The 20,501-nt window shown below is 34.5% G+C and overlaps 2 protein-coding genes across 2 annotated transcripts; both read right to left on the bottom strand.

Moving 5' to 3' along the window:
• Positions 1 to 203: 203 nt before the first annotated feature.
• Positions 204 to 4,541, bottom strand: LOC129281675 (uncharacterized). Its single transcript, XM_064112871.1, has 8 exons — positions 4,399 to 4,541; positions 3,772 to 4,020; positions 3,289 to 3,353; positions 2,592 to 2,711; positions 2,230 to 2,458; positions 1,768 to 1,964; positions 1,161 to 1,374; positions 204 to 969 (listed from the first exon to the last, which is right to left on the bottom strand). Exons 5-8 carry the CDS (start codon positions 2,386 to 2,388, stop codon positions 754 to 756), a joined length of 786 nt encoding a protein of 261 aa, XP_063968941.1. The 5' UTR covers positions 2,389 to 2,458; positions 2,592 to 2,711; positions 3,289 to 3,353; positions 3,772 to 4,020; positions 4,399 to 4,541; the 3' UTR covers positions 204 to 753.
• A 5,963-nt stretch (positions 4,542 to 10,504) lies between these two features.
• Positions 10,505 to 19,218, bottom strand: LOC129281162 (uncharacterized). The gene is made up of 3 exons (XM_064113153.1): positions 18,924 to 19,218; positions 16,344 to 16,619; positions 10,505 to 14,962 (listed from the first exon to the last, which is right to left on the bottom strand). Exons 1-3 carry the CDS (start codon positions 19,089 to 19,091, stop codon positions 14,879 to 14,881), a joined length of 528 nt encoding a protein of 175 aa, XP_063969223.1. The 5' UTR covers positions 19,092 to 19,218; the 3' UTR covers positions 10,505 to 14,878.
• Between the last annotated feature and the right edge of the window lie 1,283 nt (positions 19,219 to 20,501).

Below are 20,501 nucleotides of genomic sequence, written 5' to 3'. Positions count from 1 at the left end.
AAACTTCATATTCGAGTTATTTTTTAATCATTCTAGAATTTGCATTAAAAAAAATATAATCATCTCAAGTCCGCAGGATTTATTTTCTTTCGCCCGAAACTTTTTTTTCTTCATTATTTTGTAAATATAATTATTTTCAAGTTTCCAATGATCATTATTAAGTTTAACACACACTGTTTTTTTCTTAATATTTTCTATCTTATGGTCTCAAGTTTGCAGTGATTCTTTTGTAAAAATATTCCCCCAAATTGTTTTTCCCTTTTTTTAAATATATATAATATTTCAAATTTGTTGTGATTTTTTTTTTATATTTCGCTCAAACTTTTTTTTTTGGCATAATTATCTCAAGATTGTTATGACCTTTCAAAATATTTCCCCAAACTGTGTTTCCTCTTATTTTTAGAATTTAGTTCTTGTTGAGATTCTTTTTTAAATAACTTTTTTGGAAACCTTCTTTTCATCCTTAAATTTACATATATATAATTCAAGTTTACAGTTTGCAGAGAAAAAATTATTCATGTTTCCAGTGCGCTTTACCACCCCCCCCAAAAAAAAAAACACTTTTAATAATTAAAAAATTGTATTATGTCAAGTTTGCAATGAGTTTAATTAACATTTCCCCTATGAACTTGTAAATTCTTTTTTTTAAGTCGAAATAATAACCCGGTAGACAATGCTATGAAACATATAATCTCCCTTTTGAGCAATGGCATAACCTATGAAATAACATTTTTTTTCTAAAACAGTGCCTTTTTACATCATACACTCCAGCAAGTCGACGACATCTTCGATGGTCGGTCGACTAGTGGGAGGGGTCTGCATACACATGACACCAATGGGGTTAAGCTCAGCGATGTCAGTTTCATCTCCCATCAACTTCAGAAGTCGTCCAAGTTGGTAGACATCGCTCATGGTGGTTGTGGCCTCATCATCAAGGGCGCACTCAGGAGCGAGGTGAACGAAGTTTTCCTGTAGGTTAATAAAAGACACGACAAAAAAATCACAAACAGTGTCTCAACCATGAGATGAGATGAAAACAAATTTCAAAATCACTTGATCATGTTGATTTATATCTGACAAATAGGTCTATATAAACATATATTTTGATAATTTTCTGCAACTCAAGCTAAAATTTATAAACTGAGTAGAACCAAACTTACATTTCTCCTGTACTTTTCTTTCTTGTCATCAGAAAGTAGACAGAAGAAAGGCTTCGTCCTTGGAGAGACGAGTCCAAAGTCGATGATCACTGCCTCCCACTGACCAGTCTGGGTCTTCCTTAAGAGGCAGTTGTCGTCCTTGAGGTCGTTCATGAGGAACCCCATCTCATGCATTTGACCCAAGGAGGTGGAGATGTTGATGGCGAGCTTAAGCCTGAAATGAAATGAAGGAATATCAATTTCCCACCGGAATATGAATAAAAGTTTTAAAAGTGAACACTTAAAGGCATATTTTAAAATAATGAATATCTAGTGGTGTTTTCAACTTAAGGGACATAATTCTTAAAGAACTTAAGATCTGACGTAATGGCAGCTGCATTGATAATAATGCTGAGGGACCAATTTAATTTGCTTTATATAATTACCACATCATATATTCGTAAGATCAATACGCACAGTTATACATGTATAACTTCAGTGATACTTTGCAATTCTTGCCGTATTTCTAGGTGCGTGATTGACTGTTCCACACTGAAAAGAGGATTACAATTTTGTTCATGTTCTATTTTTTACTCATGGAAATTTCAATACAAAAAAGGTTACTCACCATTGCTTTTTGGTCAGATCTAACTCGTCCATACCTCTATCCAATGTCCAAGACTCTCCATTGGTCACGTCACCGATGAACTCCATTGCTAGGCCTACGTAGCCTGGACTTGTCTGGAGACATCCCAGGTAGCTTGGGAAGCAGTCATTTCGACCCAAGGTCTCTAAGAGGTCAGCTTCCTCAAGGATGTAGGCCATCTGTCAAGTTACACAAAATAAGAAATATAGAAGACGTTATAAATTTGTTCTTTGCTGTATGAGTCAAACAAACTTTTTTCTTCTTCCTTCTTTACAAAGGCCTGCTACATGTTCAGTTCAATTCACCCTAAAATGATCACATCCAGTCAAATTCCTTGAACTACCCTAACAAAATTCACTATTTAAAAAAAATACTTTGATGGGAGTATCAGGTCAGGGCCTGGCCATAATTAGAGATTGATTAGCTTAAGAAAAATGAGCTTACCTGTCTGTTCATCCCATCATTGTCGGCTGGGAGTTTGAAGATCTTAACAGCAATGGGCTCATTGGTGACCTTGTGCCTGTAGAGATGGACAGTACCGCTCATACCACTGCCCAGGATGACATCATCACCTCCTGGATGGAAGGACTTAAGGTCGTCCATGCTCCATACTCGGATGGCTTGGGCAGTGCTCTGGCTCACGTTGGCTACAACCCCACCCACTGATGGTGATCTGCAAAATATAAAGATTGACAGTGTTAAAATGTGCATTTTTAAAATATCAATTAAAAAATATATATTCCTTGACAATTTTACCTACTAATACTTCGAAGTACATCCGTCATGATAAACTATGAAAGTCTTACCGTGGACTAGGAAGAGGTGATGAAACGATAGCCACTGAGCTCTGAACGGCAGGATTGGAAGAAGTATGGTCGCTAACTTCAAGCACCGAACCACTAGACTCTGGACTTGGTGTTGGTAATCTAAGATATAGGAATATGAAAAGAGAAAATCAACACATCGGAGGGGAATTATATTCAGCAAGCTATATTTTTGCAGATTTTACTTGCATTTATTTTTTTCGGTTATTATTTTGTTTTCGTATTTCTGATATTCAAGTACATCTTCGAGGGAACAAACACAATGACTTCTGTCTTATAATAATCGCTTTTTCCCTTACCCAGTCGGCACAGCTAAGGTATCAATAGGTGCTATGTCGGGTGTAGTGGTGGGACATGGTGCTAAATCAGGTGTACTATAGGGAATGGAGGGTGTAAGTGGAGATTCTGGTGTAGAAATGGAAGAGGTGTTGTCAGATTCTCCGGTGTCAGAAAGTTCTGAGGAAGATGCTATGGAGCTATCCTCGGAAGAGCTGAGGGATTTGGAATATATATATATTTACTGATCATTATTCACGTTGGAAGTTTCTTAATTGTCATTTCATGTTTGTTAGATAATCCATTTATCTCAAAAGATAACTTTACTTATAACTAATCATTAAACTAAGTTCGAAAGAAAAAATATATCTGCATCTTCATTTTTAAAAAGATAATTTCTTACCAAGAGACACTAGGAATCTGACTGCTGACAGGAGAAGAAGCAAGGGCAGGCTGTTGAGTCAAGTCCTGAAAAAATATAGAATATTAAAAAACAATTCTCATCTATTCATTACAAATACAAATCGGTAAAGAGCTATTCATTATTTATAGATTTTTGTGGGGATTATTATGAATTTAGATAAAAATCCGAGCATATTATTTTCTCATTTTTTAATGCAGTTTATTTTATACATATCGACTTCTAATTTCATATACATGTAGGCCTATTATAATAGTTGTAAAAAGGAAAAAATATTTTGCTGGTAATATGTCTTCTAATTTATCAACACTTTATCATTTTTACAAGACATGAAGACTTATGATTATGATGACTTTAATATACTATTCAAACCGTGGCTTCGGTCGGCTGCCAAGTCATGCAGGGTATTTTCGTAAAACGATCTCTTGACTCGCATCTTGCAATTAGATCATTTTATATGTTTACCTGGAGTTGATGAACAGCGATGTTTCGCTGTTTCCTAGCCTCAGCTAGCTCCAGCTCCAAGACTTGGATCCTCATGGCTGAGTCGAGGTGTTTCTGCTCGATGGTCTGAGCCCTCTTCTCAGCAGCCAGCCTCTTCTCCTCCACCTCGTGGAAACCACGTCTGACGACGTCCACGAGTTCGTTGACGCCACCCACGAGTTCGTTGACGCCACCTCCACCAGTCTCAATGCCAAACTCTGATGCCAAGTCCTATGAAAATGACAAATATACACTGTATAGATTATTATGTTTAGATATATAGCATTGTATTTTGTCCCTTCTACTTTTACCCCTTTAACTATAATGTTTCATTCATGTTAGTTTATTGCGATAATTCATTACCTTAAATTGTTGATATGATCAAATAAGAATTAGTTAGCTTTCAGGAATCTTGAAAATAAAAAGAAGCATTATTATCTGGCGTTTTTTATGGAATCTACTTGGAAAGGTATAGAGAGGGGGGGGGGTGGACTCGACCTGAACGAAACTCCTAATTGTAAAATTAGAACCATAACCGATAAAACTGAAATACAATGTCAGAAATGTTGTTATGTGAAGATTATGCCAAGCTACAAACAATAAACTTACAAGAAGCTGATCCTTAAGTTGATGAATATCGGAAGAGTTCTTTAGGCATTCTGTGAGGAGCTTGCCTGTTAGATGGTTGGCTGGTGGGGACGTCTGAGATGGAAGGGGGATGGTTGGGTCACCGTAAGACCAACACAGCTTCTGTTGTTATTCATTTAATTAAAGAAATTATTGATCATTGAGAATAGTATAATTTTGATAATGATGAAGACGACACCAATAGGGTCAATAAATCACTGTCTAGATATCATAGTTATGCAGGAGGCTGGGAACTATTTTCTAAGAGGGGGTGCTAGTTTGTTTAGAAAAAAATAAGTAGGCCTAATTCATTCATTCATTCATTATTTATTTATTTATCAATTTATTTATTCATTCATTTATTTATTTGTCTGTTTAGAAAAAAATTAAGTAGGCCTAAATCATTCATTCATTCTTAATTAATTAATTTATTTATTTATCAATATATTTATTTGTTTATTTATTAATTCATTCATTTATTTATTTATTTGTTTATTTATCTATTCATTTATTTATCCATTTATTTGTTTATTCATTAATGCATTCATTATTTGGTTGTATATTTATCAATTAGTTTATTTATTTATTTGTTCATTAACTTATCTATTCATTTAGCTATTTATTTATCTATTTTACTATTCATTTATTTATGAATCCATTCATTCATTTATCCTTTCACTATTCTTACAAGGAATAACGAATAAACCCCGCAACCGGTAAGGCAAGGCTCTATTTGAATAAATCAATTTACATGTAGGCCTACAGTACTTCGAATAAGAATATATATATATTTTTTTTTAAACGGAGAACGGAAATCAGAATTGGAGAAGCAACGAATATTTGATGGACACACCTTTTTAGGTGAACTTTAGTTTTGTCTGTTTCTATACTGTACTTTGTCTTTCATGATGTTCATGTGTATTCTGTTTTGGGTTGTTGCTGTTTTTTGGGGTTTTGTTTTTGGTTTACTTTCTTTCTTCATTGATTGCAGATCAAGGATTTAACGTGGGTGGGTAGAATGAAATAAATGATAATGCAAATGATAATCCGAAAATTGGGGAACTCAATATCCCGTTGATTACAATGGAACTTTTTAGGCAAAACCATTTGTGCATTTTTTTTCGAAAGGGGGTGGGGTGTGACGTGCATAATTATGAAACCCCGGATTCACTGATTTTCGATTAGAAATTAAAACGTTTGCTTACATCCAGGGAGTTCTGAGGAGGACAAGCTGACCCGATGCAGGGGAGTGGTCTTCCAAGGACCCAGGGGTGTGGGGAACGAATCCGCCCGACGCAATACATCGCCAAAAGGTTGTTTCAAGTGATAGAATATAGAAACTATGATCTAAACGAAACGGACGACAGATTACGAATAAGAAATTATTTGTAACATGAATAGGCCTATCAAATTCATTACGGAAAATTAAACCACTTAGACCACTTAATTAGGCGATATTATACTAGGCCTATATAGACAACAAAACTGAAAAAAATACAACTATTGAATTTACATTTTTGTGCAATCCAAAGACAAAAGGAGGTTTCAAATTTTTAAAGTGTCCTGACAACAATAGATCTAGTCTAGATTTATTCATTTTTTTTGAAAAAAGGTTTCACTTTTTTTTTCAATAACTTAAAAAATACTGCTTCAATATTCTTCATATTCGCTCAGTTTATTCACTGTTATATAATGATAATATACTAACCTGGCGAGATTGATTAAAAGGCTTTGAGAGTTGGAAATAGTCGATAATTGCCAAAAGAAATTGACAAGAGTTCTCGAAACGCAAAATTGCAAGAGAATGATGGTTTGTTGACATTAGTTACTAGGGCCAACAAAGTAGGGAATGCGTTAATTATGCAAGCGCTGTTTAACAGCAATGCGCTACAATATCATCATGGCTGTACATGTATAGGCATAATAACTTGCGCTAATTATCAAATACGCATGGCTGCGCCCTTTATTACGTAACGATCTACAGCTTATGACGTCAATGAAATATGCTAAAAGTTTTAAGGCTAATAGATTTTGTTACTAATAATGATAACAATGATAAAAATAACAAAAATATAAAACTAATGAATAAATGAGCTGGGCCTAGACACAGTGCATGTAATTAATAACAGGGTAGGCCTATAATAATAATAATAATTAGACTTATTTCGCGCCAAATCCACTCTGTAGAGTGCTCAAGGCGCTTAATAATCATGATTGTTTTATAAGGATTTATGGGGGAGGGGGTTAATCAGTTATTTTGTAAAAGGGAATACCGTGTTCCAACAAGTCGTCTTCTATCTCGTCATTTTGTTGGCACTTTTAAGCTTATGTGGATAACCAACATGACCAAGGAGAAAGTTTTCAAACAAATTTAGCATTGCAGCACTAATTATGAAGCTCCAGCATGTGTTGTATAATTTACTGAACGGGATACCGAGATCGTCGCCCTTAAAACATTCTCCTCAAGAATCATGGCTGTACGCATGCAGAGACGGGGGGGGGGGGGCAGGGGGCATGCAGTTGCCCTCCCCCCTGAAATTTTGAAAACTTCAATTTATTTACTGAAAGTTTTCACAAAATTAATCAAAAGTAGGCCTGTGCATGAAATCCTTCAATTTCACTTTACTTTATCATGTTTATGCACAAGCGCCCAAATGACAAGCTTGGTCGCTTCGCTCCCTCGCTTTTGAGTTTTTTTATTTCTAAAAAATAAGTTTACGCGTCCTTCCCCCCCCCCCCCCTCCCAGCAAAAAAAAATCTGCGTACGACCATGTCAAAAATCAATATTTAATCACCTTCAAATACATTTTTTAATGATTTTACCCTAGGTCAGTTAGGGAGCTAGCGATTTAGCCGAGGGAATTTATATTTATAAGTAGAGAAACTCTACAGAAGAACTAACTCAGTGCGCTTTTGACGGATATAAACAAATTTTGAGTTTGTATTATAGCATACTGCGGTATTTGCATTTTCGGGAATTGCTTTGAAAAAAAGTCAATTGTTCCTCGTGAATTGCTGACTCGCAATAGACCAGTTCGTAGTTACTTCTGGGACAATTTTGGTCAAATGACCTTTCTTTCATTATTAGATAGGTAGATTTCAAAGCAAGATATTACGTATGCATGCCTTACGTAGCGGGATGAAGAAATTGAATAGACTAGAATAGCACACATAAACACTCTATGAAGTTATTTGTTGCATTTCTACTTTGAATGCATACTAGAGGATGTTGTACAATGTACTTGGCAAACTGTGAAATATACCAGTCATTCGTGGACGCATTTTTTTTTGTGGATGTGAATGAAAAACACAATTCAAAAGAATATATGAATAATCAAGACATTGAATTTGGTGCTTATCTCATTAAATTTTAAACCACCATGTCACTTTAGTACAAATTACCTTCCTCTGATCATGCGCAGAATCTTCTGATCATGCGCAGAGTGGAACTACGAACTGGCTTATTATATCCGACAGGGTGAGTGCACGGCAGTCTACTGTATACACTTGAAGGGAGTTGCCAAAAGAAAAAAAAAGAATGGGAGAAGGGAAAGGGGAATATGAATTAAAAAGATAAGGACAAATTATAGAACAATGAAGAGGGGAAGAAATGGGCCGTGTACCGCCTTTTCCATAGAATAATACTGACTTTTGGGGGACTAGAACATCAAGAAATAAGAAATAAAAACAAAAATCTGGGGTTAAAAATAGCCTCGTACCAACTCTTCCAAATCACCCTCCCAGTATCTTAAGAGATGGATAGAGAGCATTAAATGAAAGAAGAAAAAGGGAAAGGAAAAAGGGAAAGGGAATCAATAGAAAAAGAAAGAAATGAGAGGTATATAGCAGAAAAGAAAATAATTGGCCAAGTCAAAGTCCTCGTATAGTGACGGGTTTTTTTTTTTGTGTGTTAATACTCGACTGCTTATAGCCGCTTGTAAACTCCTGTATTTTTAATGTATTTTTTCTAGTATTTCTTCGACAGGGTATTTACCAAGTTTCAGACTCTTTGAACATGTTGAATGGTATATTCTGTAACTTTTTCACTCAGTATGCTTTTGCTCAACTACAATTAATGTTATTTTTTTTAAATATTCATCAGATACTATGTATACTGTATGTGATTGAACTGAATTTTCAGTAGACTATCAAAAATATATATATTCTGCGTCTTTTGCCTGTTCTTTTTATCTGTATAAAACAATTCTCATGCATGGAATGGGCTTATATTATAGTCGCTATTATACCCTTGTTACGTCAAATTGATTGTTTCCATTGATAGAAACATTGGCGGCGGAAGCCAAAAAAATTAGGGGAGTTCATCTGAAATTTTGGGATGAACACAGGTAAAAAATTTGACAAGCAAAAAAAAGGAAAAAAAAAGTTATCAACAAAAATTTTAGGGGGGACGCAGGAAACAAAATTGACAAGCAAGCAAAAAAAAGAAGGTTATCAACCAAAATATTAGGGGGGACCAACTAAATTTTTTGACAAGCAAAAAAAAAAATTAGGGGGGACAGGACCCCCCCCCCCCCCCCGCCTATGGATAGAAAAGGATGGAACAGTATTAAGCGCTATATAAATGTTGCATATTAACATTATTAAATCATTGTAAAAATTCAAATGTATACATGAGCTTGTTTTCTCTTCTCCCCCCCCCCCCGATATTTTCAATTTCATTTCCCATTCAAACCCCCCCCCCTCTCTCATCTTTTAATATGTCTGTTGGTGTTTACAATCATATCTTAGGATTGGCCTTGATAGATTTATATGTAGGGGAAGGCGGGGTAAGTTGTGACACTTTTTGCATTTTGCATGTTAGAATTGATATGACTAATAATATTGTAGAAATAAGTACCTTGCCTTTAAATTTGATTCTTGCGAAATATTTTTCAGCTATATATAACTTTCTACCCCCACACTGAAATTTATTGTGACCTTTGAAAAAACTGATGTCAAATGGCTCAACTTGCCCCATCTGTGGGGTATTAGTTGTACCACCTTGTGGGGTAAGTTGAGCCACAAAAACTATGTACAAAATGTATGCGGGAAGAACCAGCATGTCAATTTTTTATTTCAAGTCTTTTCACTTGCTTATTCTCTATAAATACTAACATCCTCTAAAAGTAAAAGAACAGTCATGTGAATTTGCACCTTTCTGCTTGCATATCATTGGCTTTTCAAGGTTTTTTAATTTTTTATCATACATTACCATACGAATTACCATGGCTCAACTTGCCCCATGTTGGCTGGCTCAAAGTACCCCAGTCCGAACTTAATGCGATATTTTCACATCCACACATTCCTTATGCATCCATCATGTAAAAGACAATGACAAGAATGAAGATCAATACCTGGTCTAACAATATTGTTCTTATTTCTTTATTATATTTAAAGAGTGTGTGGGTAAAAAGCACTGATCTATTTTGCACCCTTTTTTACTTTTTTGGCTGAAATTTGTATTTTTCCCTCTAAAAAGTACTTTTTGTTTCCAAGTCGAAAACAATGTGGTGGGGTAAAGGGTTATGTAATGGGTCATCAATACATGACACCACCACAGTGTTTGACTCATTCATTATTGGCCTGTGGGTGGTGACTCAACTTGCCCCTATGCTCAACTTACCCCGCCTTCCCCTACCTATGTTTTGTTTCTTTGTACTTTGTAATTAAAAAAAAAAATTACCAAGTTTGAATCAACTCTGGTTTGTATCTACGTTTTTGTATCATTCAATTGAAAAAGGAAATAAATGATTATAAATGAAATAGGTGCTCAAAGGCAAATTTCAAAGAAAAATAAAAACATTACCAAGAGGGCATTAAATATCCCGAAATCTAACATTCTAAATATTACTATGAGCCATTATTGGCTACTACATTTTGTAAAGGTTGGAATGTTGAAATTATTTTCGAGAACAATCAACATGACTGACCCTTTATATAATTTGTTAAATATATTTATTTTTTTCTGTTTATTTTTCTCACATCCTTTGGTCCAACAACTTACTCCACTCGCTCGTTGTTATTCAACATTTTTCCCATTCAATAACCTTTAAAATATGACAAAAACAAAACAAAACAAATAGAGACATTTGATATTTGTTCTATTATATTCAAATCGAGGATCAAAAATTTACACAATAAACCGAAGAGGGCAGTATAATATAACAACACGTTGAACTCAGAGATTTCGAATTCACATCTATAGGCTTTGTACAGGAAACGCCTCATTTCAGTACGCAATGGGTGAACAGATATTTCACAACAGTAAAAGAGGTCTAGTACATTGTACAAACATTTACGAAACAATTTTCAGTTCCCATTAAAAAAAAATGTTTGGGTATACTGAATCGCTGATACAAAGAAATAGATAAGAACTGTATAAAACTTGAATACATTGCACTGTTTACAAAATATTACACAAATAGACATAGCACACAAATAAGATTTTAACTTTGAATATTAAGCAAAATGAATAATGAGGTAAAGGTAATAAGTACTTCAACAACATTAAGAACCATTGTAATCGCAGCATTCTGTTTTTATACAATTGCAAAGATGGAATAAATATAAAAATCTCACCCTTTTGAAGTATAATCTCATATTTTCCCCTTCAACTATGTACATCAAAGAAGCTATTATTACTATAAACAAAAGTACATGTAATAAGCTACATGAAACTATAATTGTATGAAGAAAAAAATTGTCCAATTTCAAAAACATGGTAATAAATGCACTAAAAATAGTGATATCTTTAAACATAATATGAACCCAACACAAATTACAGTAAACAATCACTTAGTTTATCGTGGTTCAAAACTATGGAACTCACTTGAGTCTGCAAAGAGTATAAACGCTTACTCAGGAATATCCCCAGTCTCTACCTTTTGGTTAATTTTGGTTTTGGATCAGTTTAATCATTATAATTGAATATATACCCCCCTCCCCCTACCCCATCCCACACTGCTTTATGTTTAAATGCAACTTTGTTTATGATATTCATATGTACTTTAATTGTTGTTTGTAATATTTACTTGTATTGTGGACCAGCTTGTGGACCAGAAGAACAGCTGTAAGCTGAAAAGGGTGTTCCACCCATGAGTGGATATAAATAAAAAATAATAATCAGTAAATGAAAAATATTAGTGCACACATCTCTTTTTTATTCAAATGGATAGAATATTTTCTCGAAACATAAATGAATATCAATACTCTTCATGACATTGGATACTTTCAGGGCAATTGCACAGAATTAAATTGAATTGAAGTTATTACCAAATCTCACTGTCAGAAATAGTACATCACATATGAACAAAAACATTTGGTAATTGGAGCTAACATTATAGCAGGATGTTAATCGAGGTTAGCCCCAAATAATGTCATTATCATGACATAGAAAGTTTTTTTTGTAAAGTCACAAACCTCTAGATTCACAGCACTTACACATGCAGTGATAACAACAATGTATTTTTAGTTTGATGGGGGTAACAAAAGTCATCTCTTTTTTTTTAAAATAGTTTCCTTTCCTTTTGTTCCTCATTTGAAATATCAAAAGGCAGATTTCCCTGTCCCTCCCTAGAGTGCCACTAACTCCTGTATATAACTTTTAGACATGCAATGATATAGTGACTGATGTCACACGCTTACATACTGATTGCTATCTAAAATCAGTCTCAATCCACCTTGGTACTGTGTCCAGGAAAAAAAATCAATTTGGGTTAATACATCACTTGCTTCCTTAATTTTGTCAAAGAAGGGCATTTTATGTTGCAGAAAATAAAGCATCTGCCTTAGGTTAACAATACAATATTACCTCATTTTCACCTTTAATGTTGGTGAAGCTTTTTTTTTTTAATCCTAAGTCTGAGGTCTTTATGTCAATAAATGCTATGTTGTAGAAATAAAGCCATGAAAATACACTCTAAAATAAACATATCACTTTGTTTTTCACAGAAAGTGAAAATACCTGTGCAGCCTAGAATGTAACAAATTAAAACAGAGGGTATTACTACAGAAATGTAAAGAATGTATACATATTCTATTTCAATAGTTTACTAGGGCACACACACACTGCAAAACAAAGTCAAATCCACTATAATTGCTACATAAATTCCATGTCAAAGATCAACAAGAATTTAACACATTCACTGAATACATAACTACTGCACTTTAAGCATTAAGAGAAATAAAAGTATTAACTTTTATCGAATTTCAATATTTTTATTACTAGGCTACTGACAAATCATACGTCTAGAATAAAATGTATTTCATTGAAAGAAAGTAGTTGATCTTGTTGAAAGCTCTGAATATATGCAGTATTAAAATAAACACTGAAAGATTTAAAAAACATATACCTGTTGACAATATATATACCAAATCAAAATGCAAAGATGCAATATTCTAGAGCCTTTTGGCTAGACAAAGCAATACAATATTTTCTCTCACCAAAATTTAAATGTGAATAAATTTTGCTGAGTAACAGGGATGACCTTTATACTCGGATAGAAAGGATAAAATCCGGTAGTGAGTACTTGCTACAGTTGTTTTTGCTAGATCAAGTTTTGTGACTTTTAGGATCATGAGAAGTGAGAACCCTTTTTAATCCACATCATGGTGATATGAAAGATTCGATTCAGGTAGATTTTTGTGAATTTGGCTGGTCAAAAATTTTGAGCTATGAGAGAAGTATTATCAAATGTTTTTTTTTTTTTTAGAAATGAAAGTAAATTCAATGTGAAAGCCAATTATCTCCAATTTATCTCAAAACAATCTATGTTTTGTTGTGGTTTGATTTTGGGGGGATTGATAATAAAAAAAAACATGATCACATATTCACATTTATCAAATATTAAGTATTTCTCAGACTCACCAAATGGTCCATGTCATAAGATTTTTTTTTTAATCTAAAAAATCACATATTAAGGATGTCCAGCTTTGCAATATAACCCATTACAATAAAATAATATCAGACAATCTAACAGTTCCAGTAAACTAGTTTTTTTTTCCTTTTTGGAGAGAAATTATAGTTGGTCAAATTGGCAATATCAACAGGGTTCATTTCAGCTGATTCAGTACTGTCATACAGATTATACACACAACTTCAGAATAAACAAATCTTGAAAAATCTTTACACCCCTTCCTCCTTTTTTATCACTTGAATTTATCAGGTCATTGTTGAAATACAGTTTTCTAAAACATGAACTTTCAGAAGTTTAAATCTTAAAAAAAATATTGCAAACCATGATAACAATGTTGATCTATTAGAAAATACTGGTATTTTCTTTTCTTTTAAAGAGGTTAATTGTGTGATTTGTATAAAGATGAGAGATTCAACATGCTCCAACACTGGATGCATGGAATGTGCTGGTAGCAAAATTTCATTGTAAATCATAACTGAATGGTACTGAGTGAAGTTATAAATGGTGGTGATTTTTTACCTGATTGCTAAGAAAGCATGAATGCTTGTAAGCATGCAACCAGAGGACCGACGGCTTAAGGTCCTCTCTGAGAGACCTGGTAATGAGGATGAATGGGTTACCAAAGGGCATTAGCGCACCAAGTGGGAATCGAACCCGGGTCACCTGAATCCAATACCCCCACTCTACCGACTGAGTTTTCCCACCTCCTACCGAGCTTTAGCCAAATTAAATGAACAATGAATGTAAACTATATGAATAAATACACACTGACAATCGCTAATATTTGAAAGATCATGTAGGATATTCACAAAACAAAAGTCGATGGGATATTGCCTGTATATCAAGGCACAAGAAAGGTACGAATACATGTAGATCATTAAAATTTATTAGGATCCAATACCTTTTTCCATTTTATAATTGTATTTACTTTATCAAGGATACAGATGCAGCTAGGGGGAACTAAACTTCTGTTACTTTCAATAAGCTCTATATACCGTTTGACAATTGTGACCTGCGCACAAGATATAAAGGTAATTTGTCATTAACCATCAAGGAAGTTTTAAGATTCACTGACATTTATAAGCATTCATGACATATATCTAATTCCTTTAAAAAACATTATTTTCATAATGTTCAGCCTCTTCAATTTTTCGAACTGAGAGCGTTCTAATGGTAACAAGACCACTTTAAGCAAAGTGGTTCTGAAAACCGGTCTCCTAGACTGGTTTCCAAAACTGATTTAAGGGGAACCAGTTCAAGAAAGTAGATGAAGAATGGGGTGTAACAGTGTGATCTGTTTATCTGGGGCCTCTTAAATAAGAGTTAATACAACACAATACAAAATATATCTTGTACTTTACCTTATTATTGCCATAAAGCAGCCATATGAACAAAGCCCCATTTCATAAATCTACAATCATCCTTACTTGTCATTGATGGCAACTACCATGGTGATATTGCTCAAAAGCCAATCAAAACCAAGATCCATTGAAAAGTTACAATGATTGTTTTACGCAACGAGGCAAAGGAGAATGTTTGGTGACGGGTTATTGCATGAGAACCTTAAGATTGAAGAGAGATGCAGTTACTTGTTGTGAAAGGATGAACTTCAGAGGCTGAACAACAGTAATCTATAAGAAAAATGATTTAAATATAAAACATACTTGAATCAGTAAAAATTCAGTGCTTGTAATTGTCATTTTTCCCATACATATTGCTTGTGTAATCTACCATACAAAACAAGAGTGTCATTGGGGCGAGTACATAATACGCCTACCTGTTAACGCGGAAAAAGGAGTTATTGGCCAAGCAAGAAAAGTGGAAGGTGGCGACTTGACCTTTGACCTGTTGACCTCAAATTCAGTAGGTTCTGGGATCGATGATAGTATCATACACACCAAATTATATGAGTCTAGGTTAAGTTTCACTGAAGTCATCGTGTTTATACAACGACTTCAGAAGGGTAAGATGAAAACATGTCACTGTGACCTTGACCTTTGACCTTTTGACCTCAAAATCAAATGGCTTCCTGGGATCAGTGCTAGTATCATACACACAACATTTTATGAGCCTAGGTTCAGTTAAACTGAAGTTATCTTGTTTACAAGGAGAAGTTAACGGACAGAGAGACGGAGAGACAGACAGACGGACGGATGGACACCGAGCGTGATACTATAATACATCCCAAAAGACGGGCGTATAAAAATGACATCCATCATCATAGACAACTAAAGATAAACATTGAAATGTAACCGTCATAATAATTTGATAATAACTTATATCCCTCTTTATACAACTTCCAATAATTCTTCTAAATACAGTTAGGTTGGCAATATATATCTTTACGATTTAAAATCTTCAATCCAGTCATTTCATTCTTGCTTGCCCAAATACAAAACACAATTCAATATATGACATTTTTGTAACAAGGCCTGCTTGAATCAATTTTGTGAGGCTTTAATTTTCAAGTCAACAATCATATGCCGTTAGAATTCCCTTGATTGAATTAATAAGATTGCCAGGGCAAAATATTTCAGGAAATTGAAAATTAATCTTGGTTATGGTTGTTTATATTCTATATTACATATCATTCTCATATCTGGATGAATTCAGTTTGAGCCAGTGCTGGTGGGGATGTGTAATAAAGCTATATGTAAGTTACACACAAGACAATTTTGTATTCACCAGAGCACTCAAAAACTTGAATTTTGGGCACATTTTTGTGTACGCCCTCTATTGGTGGAAAGTAATATGGCAAGAAAATTTTCATTTTTCAATCTCTATTTTTAATTCAGAAAAAAATAATTAAAAGAATCAAATTTACTAAAGAGCCAGGTTATATGACTAGCTGTAATGGAATCTGACAGTGTCAAACAATCAAGCATATGTTCCAAAGAAAAAGAGAAAATAAGCCAAACATTGCCGAACTTATTTTACAATACATGGAGTACTAACAGAGGACAAGGTTATATCATAACCTTGTTCATTGAATAAGTGCATACATGTACATACCCAGTATAGATAACTTTTCCTCTTAGCATGGATCTTCCAAGTTAGTTTAGAGAAACCTGCCATCTTGCCATCAACAATCTCCATGTTGGATCGCACACCAAAGAGGGCGCCCTTTGTCTCAAACTCATACTGTGAAGGAGAATGATGCTTTGAGATCATTGCTGACAGCTCAATCTTTCCGACTGGAGAGCTTGCATACAATCGGAAGGGTTTGCCTATCTTCATCTGAGGGGAAGTGTCCAAGTCTTCAGCAACGTATACAATAAATGACATCCACTGGAAATAAAGATAGGAAATATCAATGAAAGTTGTTGTACCCACTGAGAAATCTAGTAAGCATATCCAGGAGACTCCTAGAAAGTAAAAATAATTACTATGAGTAAGCTCACGTTAGTTAATGATTTTTACGCTACAAGAGCCTCCTGATTAGGTAAGAGAAGGCATGTTTATTTATTGGCCGTACGTTCAACTGCCTGGACACTCTGACCTAGGATAGAGCCAGTGCAGCTAAGGAGAATCTGCTATAATGATATGGCGACAATTAACTTTCGTTGAACTGACTTTCTCATGAAATCAGTGTTTATTGCAACTGGATCTATTCATTTATCTTCAATAGTGGGCAAGCAATACACTACATCATGCAGTAGCAGCTAGCTGTAGCAGTACACAAATTTAACAAAAGAATAAAGAAAAAAATCATGATAGAGACAAGAAAAAAAAGGAAAGAGAAGTAAAGAAAGAAAAAGTAAAGAAAAAAAAAGGAAAGGAAAAGAAAGGAATAGTAAAAAAAAGAAGACAAGAAAAAAGAAAAAAGAAAAAGAAAAAAAAGGGAAAAGGAACAAAAAGAAAAAAACTAATTAAAAAAATGAAAAGTAAAGAAACAAAATAATAGTCATTAACTAAAAAATAAGTAAACTACCACAGGCAGTCACAATTCTTTGACTCTTATCAGCCAGAGAACAATAGATTCAGTGGACTGAATCTATTGTTCTCTTGTTGAAATAGGTACTCATGGTAATAAAAAAATAGTGAGTCAAAGATTTGTGCCTGGTACTGTAAATCACATTATAGAATATAGATAGACCTATCTAAAGTTAGAGGCCCAAGTTACATCTTAAAGGTCAAGTCCACCCCAGCTAAATGTTGATTTGAATAAATAGAGAAAAATCAAACTAGCACAACACTGAAAATTTCATCAAAATCGGATGTAAAATAAGAAAGTTATGGCATTTAAAGTTACGCTTATTTTTCACAAAACAGTGATATGCAAACTCAGGCACATGCAAATGAGTCGGTCGATGATGTCCATCACTCACTATTTCTTTTGTTTTTTATTGTTTGAATTATACAATATTTCATTTTTTACAGATTTGACCATAGAGACCGACTTGACTGAACCATATAGTATTAGAAGCTTAATTTGCCTACTCTTGTTTATAGACGAGCTAGGGGTGACATAATAATAAGAAACGAAGTGCGCACTCCCAATTCCTCCTCGGGTGGTTCCTAATAGGGACGTTGAGGAGTATAATCAAGAAGATAGAGACCTTTTAGATTCTTCACAAATATGACCCTGATGTTACCCCAAGTCTGCAACTTAATTCTCTCGCTAGTACAAGGGGTCATGCACACAAGCTTTTCAAGGTTAGAGCCAATAAGAATACACGTAATAACTTTTTTACATTGAGAATCTGCAACTTATGGAATAGTCTTCCTGATCTTATAGTAGAGTCTAAGGATGTATTACAATTTGAAAAAAGGATTGATTTTTGGTGGCGTAATGCAGAATTAAAATTTGATTATAAGGTTCCTCCCCCGGACCGCACCAATTCTTCAGATGTCACTGTTTATCACCAGGTCCAGAACTGAACCTTATGTAACCTTGTGTATGTATTAAACAATGGCAATTCCACATGTACAGGGAGGAATTAATCAGTTTCACTTGACAATGATGAGAAAATTAGAATATTTCAGATATCATATAATAAAATACAAAAGAAATAGTGAGTGGATGACGTCATCATGCAGTTTCCTCATTTGCATACCGACCAGGATGTGCATACATGTAATTGTATAACTCACTGTTTTGTGAAATTAAGCGAAACTTTAAAGTGTCATAACATTGTTATTTTACATCAGATTTTGATGAAATTTTCAGTGTTATGCTCGTTAGGTTTTTCTCTTTTTCTTCAAATAATTTTTTTTGGGGGCAGACTTGTCCTTTAATCTAATTTTTTTTTTTTTTTTTAGTAGATGGACTCTCACTCTCTCTTGAATTGAGTCGAGAATAAAACCTACACTAAGCCTACACAGTACACGTCTACAGCCCAGGGAAAAAAGGAGAAAAAAAGAAGAAAAATATCTAAAAGAGTCAAAGTCAAATATGAATGAATCTAATAATTCTATCAAAGAAAAAAAGCATTGGCAAAATTTTGTGACTGGTTGTCACTTGCCAGAAAAACCAAGTCAAAGAAGACGTGTCATGTCATCGCTCACTTAAAAAATCCAACGACAAGTCAACGGTACACATCCCAACACACCCCCGTCTCTAGTCCGGTAGATTACCGTACCGTACCTTACCTTGTGATACCTGTGGAGATCAGTCACCATCCGAAAAGTTTCGTATTTATCCGATGAGATAGTTGCAGATCTTTGAGCAATAAGTGGTTCTGAAACAAGCTCCAACTGTGCTAATATAGCTAGCAGTACTGCCACTACCATGAAGAAAATTACCGCAGTGGACTGCATCGTGAATGTAAAGCAAAATTATTGTAATAAACTAATAACAACAACGTTAATTTGCTAAAGCTGAGACGCACAGCATACGGTATATATATATATAGTTGGCAGGTACGGTGTCTCCAAAAAAAAAAAAAAAAAAGAAGATCTAAGCGTCCGATTTCTAAAGAGGTATAAATACACAGGTGCAGCCTGTGATGGCGAACTGCGGTGCCGCCAGTTTCATGGAAAAACCGAAAAGTGATTTGTGTTGAAAATAGATATGCCTGTTTCGGGTTATCCTATTTGATTTGATAAAGAAGATAAACAAAACATGGATACTAAGCACATGACGAAATATATTTCAAAGCGTCGATCCAGGGGGATGGGGGGGGGGGGGGTAGGCTTTATACTGCCCATACCCCCCAACATTTCAGTTGGAGGGATGGCCTGTGTTATCATCCCCCAATAATTGAAGGTCGAACATATTTTAATAAAATGTATCATATGACAAGTATGATTATAAAACGAATATTAATACTAATATTATTACTTATTATTATTATCAACATCATTATATTAGAACTTTTTTATCAGTATCATTTAAATCATCGTAATCAATTATCATCATCATCATAGTAATAATGATAATGACAAAAACGATAATAATGATTATCATCGAGATGATACTGACTCATTACGGTCGAACACGGGGATGGGGGGTTCATATTCCCATTTCAGGTGAGGGAATGGCTGTGTTGTCAATGATATAACATTGATTGTCGAAAATACATGTAGGCATATTGAGGACATCTCTCTCTTTCTCTCTGAATTGACCTATATGTATATTGTTAGTGAATGAAACCAAGCATTCCTTTCAGATATCTTTAGAAACAGATAGATCGAGACAAAGAAATCCTGGATAAAATATATGTTAATGTTTTTATACATGATATGTTTTTTTTTTTTCAAATTCAATTACCCCTCTCCACAATTACCCCTCTCCCTTCAGAATGTCTTTTCGTTTTTGTCAGTTATCTTCATCGTGTGTTCGAATCCCACCGCGGTCTGGCGTCCTTTGGTAAGGCGTTAATCCACACTTTGCCACTCTCGACCCAGGTGCTAAATGGGTACCCGGTAGGATGTGAAAGCCATTGTATAGCTTGTCCAGTACTGTGTGCGCCTCACAGGCGACTGACTGGAATACTCCCCAGGGAGTGGAGGATGTGCACACATTGTGTGTGGGAATGACTGATTGAATCCGATGACCGGGGTAATAATATATATGTAAAGCGCTTAGACACGTCGTTCCGATGTATTAAGCGCTATATAAAAAGCGGATTATTATTATTATTATTCATCCCGATTTGTGATGTAAAATAAATAGAAAAAGAAATTATAATTTAAATTTAAAAGAGTGTATATAAAAGGGTATACTAG

This window comes from Lytechinus pictus, chromosome 18 (assembly GCF_037042905.1).
Source record: "Lytechinus pictus isolate F3 Inbred chromosome 18, Lp3.0, whole genome shotgun sequence".
Lineage (NCBI taxonomy): Eukaryota > Metazoa > Echinodermata > Echinoidea > Temnopleuroida > Toxopneustidae > Lytechinus > Lytechinus pictus.
The sequence above is the reverse complement of the archived record's forward strand: the minus strand, read 5'-3'. Positions and strand labels throughout refer to the sequence as shown.